Source organism: Chaetura pelagica, unplaced genomic scaffold (genome assembly GCF_000747805.2).
Source record: "Chaetura pelagica isolate M959 unplaced genomic scaffold, ChaPel_1.0 scaffold538, whole genome shotgun sequence".
In the NCBI taxonomy this organism is placed as follows: domain Eukaryota; kingdom Metazoa; phylum Chordata; class Aves; order Apodiformes; family Apodidae; genus Chaetura; species Chaetura pelagica.
The window spans coordinates 13,286-21,577 of record NW_009954103.1 but is presented as its reverse complement, the minus strand read 5'-3'; the positions used below and the strand labels follow the sequence as shown (position 1 = coordinate 21,577).

The 8,292-nt window shown below is 50.6% G+C and overlaps 1 protein-coding gene across 1 annotated transcript in view; it reads left to right on the top strand.

Moving 5' to 3' along the window:
• Positions 1-7,562: 7,562 nt before the first annotated feature.
• Positions 7,563-8,292, top strand: part of LOC104392994 (histone H2B 5-like) — an 11,168-nt gene continuing 10,438 nt past the window's right edge. Inside the window, exon 1 of the mRNA XM_010002440.1 lies at positions 7,563-7,713. Coding sequence (XP_010000742.1) covers positions 7,563-7,713 — 151 coding nt within the window. The remainder of the gene's footprint in view (positions 7,714-8,292) is intronic.

The window sequence follows — 8,292 nt, the reverse complement described above, 5'->3', positions numbered from 1 at the left end:
CAATCGATCAAGCAATTAGTCAGTCAAATTATAAAGTTTATTGTTTAGTATTAAATGTTTCAATATGATATAAATATAGTCTGTGTGGAAGTTCTTCACCATGAGGGTAGTAAGGCACTGGAATAGGTTGCCCAGGGAGGTTGTAGATGCCCCCTCCCTGGAGGTGTTTAAGGCCAGGTTGGACAAGGTTTATGCAACCTGGTCTAGTGGGAGGTGTCCCTGCTCATAGAAGGGAGGTTGGAACCTGATGATCCTTAAAGTCCTTTCCAACCTTAACCGTTTACAAAAAATAATAATTAAAAAAAAAGTTAGTGTACTGGATGAATTTATATGTCTATATTAATGGTTTAATGAAAAGCCTGATTTTTCCAGTAAGGAATGTTAAATCAGGTAGAGAGAAAGTAGCCTGTCACCACTCTTCCTTTCTGAATAACCTGTTTCTTTAACAAGCTGGGAGAGTCACAGGGTACACAAAGCATGAAATGCCTGGAAAATGGGTACAGAAGCTGGAGACCAGGAGCATGTGTAGAATGGAAACTCAGAGTATCACTAATTTGACTGTTTCTAATTGTTCAGGCAAATGATCTTTCCGGGGGCACATGAATATGTGAAATATTGCAAGTCAGTGCCACATGAATGTGACATTTCCTTTGCTGCTGCTCTTTGTGTCACCTGAGCTCTCCCAGAGCACTGCCATTGCCTGCCCTGGTCACTGGGGAGCAGCAGCTCCTTTCCACTCCGGGTTACCCTGGGGCACTCTCTTTCCTAGGCTGTCCACAAACAGCCTCATTAAAGGTACCATGCAACATGGCTAAGTTTTTATTTGCATCTCAAGATGGTGAGAACAAAATGTTAGTTTTGAGTTCTGCCTGGCCCCTGTAACAGTTTGGATTTTTTATGTATGTATGTATTTATTTATTTATTTATCAAGGTGAAATAAGAAGCTACAAACATGGAACAATCCACCTTATTGCAGAACGTCTGTCCTGTGTGGTCTCCCACAAGCCACAGTCAGATTTGAGAGGCTGAGCCACTCCCAAGCTGCCCAGTGCCTTCACTCAGAAGACCTGTGATCACTGGTGAAGAGCAGTACTACAAAGATGGGAACAGTGCAATCAGCTTCTGTACTTCAGGACGCAGAAGACATCTAAGCTACCCTTCCTCCTCACACAGAGAAGAAACCTGAGACACTGGAAACCTGCTATCCATGGCTCCTTCACAGACCTATTGATGTTGGAAAAACCTATGCATTTAAGAAGGATGTTGTGTTCCCCTCCTTCCAGGTGATACCCAAGAAGTCATAGTGGCTTTTTGCTCCCATGAGTCACTTTGTTTGCTACAGTTCCTAACTGCCCTTCCTCCTTCCCCTCCTCAAAAACCAAAACCACAAAACAAGAACAACAACAAAAAAAACCAACCACGGTGTTACAGGCCTTGCAGTTTATTCTGTAAGCTTTCCTGACAAGGTTGCTCTGCATGCAGCCCAGTAGTCACACAGTGAATGGTGGTACCTGTGTTGGGTTTGTGTGGTTTTGGTAGCAGGGAAGAGGCCCCAGGGGTGACTCCTGTGAGAAGCTGCTGAAAGCTCCTCCAGCTCAAAAAGTCCAGAAGGACAACGGTGGAGCAGATATGGATCTGCAGCCATGGAGGACCTCCTGCCAGGGGAGGTGGCTGTTTTTGGAGCAGGCCATGACTCTGTGGGAAGCCTGTTCTAGAGGAGCCTGTTCCTGAGGGATTGCACATTGAGGGAGGGACTTATGACTGAGGGGTTTGTGAAGGACTGTCTCATGTGGGAGAGACTCTACTTTGGAGCAAGGGAAGCCTGTGAGAAGTCCTGCTCCCTGAGGAAGAAGGAGTGACAGAAAACTTGTGATGCACTGACTCTAAACCCCATTCTCCATCCCCCTGTGCCGCTGGGGGGTAGGAGGTAGTGAAGCTGGGAACAAAGTAATTTGGGCCTGGGAAGAAGGGAGGTTAGAGTAAGGTATTTAAGCTCTGGTATTTGTTTTCTCTTTGTCTTTTTTGCATCTGATTAGTGATAAATTATATGTGTTTTTTTCCCCAAGTTGAGCCTGTTTTGCCTGTGACTATAATTAGTGAGTGACTCCTTCCTGTCCTTGTGTCAATCCACGAGGTTTTAGTTGGAGTTTTCTCAGTCCCATGTGGGGAGAAGGGTGAGCAAGCAGCCACATGGTTCTTTGTTGCCAGCTGGGCCTAAATCACAAAAGTATCAATTAACTCCACAAGTTGTACCTATGATACCTCTAATTTTTTATTATTCCTTCTCTTAACCAGGCTCATGAGTACCCTGGCTGCCCCCATCTGTCAGTAGGAACACTGCAGAGGAAAGTGTGGGGCCACCACCAACATCCACCACGCTACAGGATTTTGCCAACTATCACTTGGGCATACAAGCACTTGAGGCAGATGGTCAATGCAGCTCAACATTGATTCACAGGTCCCATGGGTCTTTCTCTCAGGTCTTCGTCTCTTCAGGATATCATGCATTTGCATCACCATGTCACATCAGCCTCTAGCTCTCTCCTTTGTCCATCTCCTTATTGCCTGAATACACAGAGAAAACTGAAGCAAAATAGTGAGGGTGCTAACTATTCTCTATTCAGTTGGACAAAGAGACAGTCTGTCTTCTGTGGTGCTTAAAAGTACCCAACACAAGATTCTCCTGTATGTCTAGTCCCAACCATAGCAATGTTCTGCACATTCCTTGGCTGAGCTGATACAGGTCAGAATGACAATCCAATGCCACAAATCAGGACTTGGGACATTTGATGAGGCAAAGGTGGATGGTATGTCTTCAGTAATGATAGGCGTTGCTTGCATGCTGTAAGATAGAAATGCTCCTTCCCTGGGAGAAGGAGTAGGGATGGGAGAGTGCTGGTATGTAGCAACTTCCTGGGAACAAGGGGAATAACAAAGAGGAGATACTGTCAGGAGGGTGAGATGGATGTAAAAGAACAGAAGGAAAGATGAAAGAAAGACAGAACAGGCCGATGACCACTGTTGTTGACACCTATTACACTTTGAAACCAATATTCACAGAAGCACATTCAATATTGAACTCTGTCACTCTGGATCAGCAATAGGTTATCTTTATAGAAATGAAGGAGATTCTACCCTGATATTATCCCGGCATCAGGTATTTGAGAAGTTGATGGTGTGTTGAGCTAGAAAAAATTATCTGTGTAGGACCAACAGTGAAGGCTGATGTTTCAAGATCTCCTTGGAAGGGGCTGAATTTTTACTTCAATCCTCACATGTGCTACCATCACTAACACATTAGGAGGGGGCAGATGTATAATTTATGGCTAATGGAAAGGGAAGGGGATTGTATATTAAATCTAATTTATCTTTAGTAAATGCATTCCCAGGTGGACAAAAAAAATTCAATACAGTTTGTGGGGAAGCAGCAGGAGCAGGCTGCCCCACGAGGGCAGGTGAGCTGGGAGACAAGGGGGACAGTGGGGCAGAGAGGGCCATGCTGTCACCAGCTGGGCCACAGCCCCACAGCACCCACGCATGGTAAATGAGGCAGGAATGGTGACAGTGATCAGTGAGAGCCACAGGCCTGGATCACTGAGCAAGTCTGCAGGGACCAGGTTGGGATGAGGCCAAGCCAGGGAGGTACAGCCAGTGGGGTCAGAGATGGACAGGCCCAGCATGCAAGGCAAAGCCTGAGCCTAAATGCAACCCAAGAGGTTAAAACCAAGGGGGGGAGGGCAAAATCTTGAGAAACACTCCAAAAGTCACCTTCAAGGCTGACAAAGAGAAAGGAGAAAGAAGATCCAAGTAACAAGAGGCATGTTTTTCTTATGGGAACAGAGTCCCATTGGATGCAGAAGTGCAAGCACAACTGCAGTGAAATCTGCCTGTGTACAGTTAATGTGGTGAATTTCTGCTCTTCATTGCTGGCCCAGGGTCGAATTTTCCATCATGTGGAACCAGCGTCCAGAACTCCCCTTCTAAATGTCCGTGTCCAGGGAATCAGTTCGTCCTTAAGATCTGAATGGAAACAATAAAGGTTAGGGACAGGCTGGCTGAATATCTCTGCGGGATGTTACTGGGGGAAGGACAGTCCTTTGCAAGAACAAAAGGATGCTAAAAGCCCTGTCTTTAGATGTGCAAACTTTTTTCTTTGTCTTAGATGCATTTCCATGTCCTTCCACATCACATTGTTAGACTCGCCCTGAGCAATGAGTTTAGCTTTTTCAGTACAACTCTAGGTACAACTTAGTTCCTGTGTAGAAAGACATCACATTAACCTTTGTTGCTTGGATGTTTTTGTTGCGTTTTGCTTGTAACTGCTGGGTGAATTTTGGTAAGTAATTCCCAAAGGAAAACTGATTTACACTGCCTGACGCTTTTTTTTTTTTTTTTTACCCACCCCTTCTGATGCTGATTTCAAGCTGTTTTCACTCTCTTTCCATGGCACTTAGTTTTCTCTCGTAGCCAATATGCAAACCGCATCTATTAGGGAGAAGATTTTGGCAGGTGATAATTGGCAGAGATGTGACACGTTTCTGCCAAAAACCCCAAGGGGAGGACATTTTAATTTAGATTCACTTTATCTCAAAAAATAAAATAAAATAATCCTGGAACCATGAGACTTCCTAAGGGCACAGATCGAAAGTGTTGCTTGGTAAAATATTTGTTTATGTCGGTGATGGTTGCCCTAGTTTTGGGAACAGAAGGCACTGACTGTATCTAACCACTGAGAAGAACTTCATCCCCACTTCCTGCCAAGATGTTCTCACCGTTGTTGTTAACTATTCTACTCCGAAGGAACCGTATGAAGTTAAGGATAACACAAAAGATCATTTAGTGATAACAATTATGTATCTCTTAATCAGACGAGGGGTGGCTTCTCTGCCAACCTATGTATGTGCTATTGACGGGAGGGGGTAGCGGGTGCTCCTACCGACTAGTCTTCCCCTTGTGTAGGCTGCCAGGAGGGACAGGACTGCTGAAAGACTTAGTGCTGGGCTGCACCGAGCGCTGGCTATGCAGACACCCCCTTGCCACGATGGAATTTCCACGTACCATCGCTTTTCCCTCGACACCCCGTCGAGACAGAGGCTCAGCGGCGAGGCGGGGCGGGATTGCTGCCGGCCCCGCGCCGGTTCTCTTGTGGACGGGGAGAGCGAGGTGAGATGTGGCGACTGGGGCGAGGAACTGCCCCGGGACACGGCTGGGACTGTGCGCAACCCTCTTGTTCCCGCACTCGCCACTGAAGCCCGGTGAGAGTTAACTGAAGACCCATGAGCACAACAGCTTTTTTCAAGGGCTTCCGGCATCAGTGCAGGACGCAGAAGCTGAATAATCTCCCAGCAGAAATGTTCCCGGGAAGGAATAGACAAATTAGGTGAATACAAATTTGTTACAGGAATATGTGTACGTAATGAACATCTCGATCTCAAGGCCGGGCTGGCAGAGGAGCCTGGAGCGGGGTCGGGAGCAGAGCGCGGCGGGACTCGACGCCGGAACCAAGGAGTGGCCGCGTTCCGCTGGGCGCAGCCGCCCTGCTGCTGGGGGCAATGGGCATCTCCGCCACCACCTCGCCTTGCTTAGGCTGAGAAAGGCTGGGTCCCACTGCCCAGTGAGCCTCGGGCAGGTCGGGCAGCACACCTGCTCCGTAAATAGAGAGACGCGAAAATCCGGGCACAGGCAACAGTGCCGGCGTTCTGCTGGGGCGGCTTGCGGAAGTTCGACCGAAGAAACACGAAGAGAAGCTGGTAGAACAAGGTCTACCTGAAGTTGCACAATGCATACACTCCCACTTCGTCAAGCAGCAGGAGAAAGAAGACCTGGTGTCCCTTTCCAAGTGCTCGGAAGTCCCAACACGGTGCACTTGTTACAGTGTCTTTAGAGACCCCTTCGCTCAACAGCGCACTGCTGTGCTCCAATACACTACTTTTTTTCCGTGTACACGTCCTCCACTTCTTTAACGTTTCATAATACATTTACCATAAAACGGCAGGCAAACACACACAGAGAGTGTCTACGACACACACATGGCACCGAGTCACCCCCTCCCCGCCGATCCGCCCCTCCCGAGAAATACATCGCTCTAAGTTCCGCAAATCACATTCCTTACGCTCCGGCACAGGCAGCGCTTTGCCCCTCCCGAATCACACATCGCTCTCTTCTCCCAACAAACACACGACTTCCCGAGCCCAGCAGTAACCGCTCCGATCTCCGAAGACACTTCCATCGCTCTGCAGTTTTGCAGAGATGTCAAACACATCGCTTCCCCCTCCCTTGACAACACGCACATCTCTCTAGGCCCCCGAAAACACACATCGTCCGGCGCCCCAAAAATACATCCATCGCTCCGCGCCCCAGGGCGCACACACTGCCCGCCCTACAACAGTCCCACCTCTCCGCGCCTCGCGAAAAACGAATCGTTCTGCGTGTCGCCCCCTCCCCCCGAAAAACATCGCTCCGCGGCCGGCGGTGCCCGCATCGCTCCGCTCCCCCTCTGCACACAGGTCGCTCTGCGCCGACGGACACACACGTCGCTTCGATCTCCGAAGGCGTATTGCTGTGCTCCACCCGACAAGCGCATCGCCGTCGTGCGACCGCTTCAATCGCGCTGAGCCTCCAGAAATACGCATCGTCCTGCAGAGGCGTCACTCTTCCCTCATCCCCATTCTCGAAACACATCGCTCAGCCCCCCACGATTCACACATTCCCCCACCCACAGCCATCGCTCGGCGCCTCCTCAGAATGCACATCGTTCTGCACCCCTCACCCCCCCAAAAAAAAACCCCGCAAACAACATCGCTCTACGTCCCCCAGGACCACATTACCCTTAGGTCCCGACACACACAGAGCTCTGCATTTGGGGATCCTCATCGCTCTGCGTGTCTGGCCCTCCAACCCCCCACCACTGGTTCCCGCAACACATCGCTCCGTGCCTTGACAACACACACGTCGCTCCAACTACATCTAACACACGGCAACGCGCTGAAGCCCAATGACACATCTCTCTGCTACCCAGGGAAAACATACCGCTCAGAGCTCGATTACACACACACATCTCTCCGTTCCTCCCCTACACAGGCTGTGCCGACGGTCACACACATCGCTCCCCGAAGACACTCCCACCGCTCTGCACCGCCTGACAAACATATCGCCCATCCTACGACCGTCCCATCGCTATGCGATGTTGGAACACCTCCGAAACACATCGTCCTGCAGCGGCGTCGCTCCCCCTCACCCACCCTTCCCAAAACCCATCCCACCTCCTCCCCGGCGGACACACACATCACTCCGCGCCCCAGGACACACACATTTCCAGAGGTATCGCTCGGCACCTCCTGAAGCAACCATCGTTCTGCGTCGCTCACCACCCCATACCCCCTCCGAAAACCATCTCTCTGCGCTCCAGAAACGAGATTAAGTTTACGTCCGATACACACAGTGCTCTGCAACTCCGGATACACTTATCAATCTGCCTGTCGGCCGCCCTCCCTCCCCCGGTCGGAACACATCGCTCTGTGCCTTAACGACACTTCGCGTCGCTCTGCCACTCTGAAAACGCGATGGGCTCAACGATACACGATCTGCTCCCCGACGCTCAAACACCGCCCAGCGCCCGATACTCACATCGCTCTGCTCCTTCCGTACACAGGCGCTACGAGCTCCGAAGACGCTCCCATCGCTCTGCACGGTCTGACAGATTGATCGCCCGTAGTACGACTCTCTGCGCCTCCGGAAACACACACCGTCCTGCGGCAGCGTGTCCGTGCCCTCCGCCCCACTTCCCCCCCGTCCCGTAACACATCTCTCTGCGCACCGGCACAGACACTGCTCTGCCCCTCCCGAAGCTCACATCGCTCTCCTCCCCCAACACACACCGCGTCCTGAGTCCAACATCACACACAAAGTTCAGCGCCCGCTGATACAGACACCGCCCCCAGCTCCGAAGACACCTCCATCGTTCTTCACTGTCTGACAAACCCATCGCTCCACGACGTACCAATCGTGCTTGCGATCCACGAAATGCACATCCCTCTGCTCACACAACACACGCACCGCACATACGGTTTTGCGGAGCTGTCGAGCACATCGCTCTTCTCTCCCGCGACAACAAACACATCGCTCTGAGCCCCCCACAACACACATTGTCCTGCGCCCCAAAGACACACGGCCTCGGTCCGACGGCCGCGACGAACAGATTGCGTAGGACACAGCCATCGCTCTGCACATACAAAAACCGATGTCTCTCTGCCTTCCACCCGAAACACATAGCTCTACTTCCCCCCCTCCCCC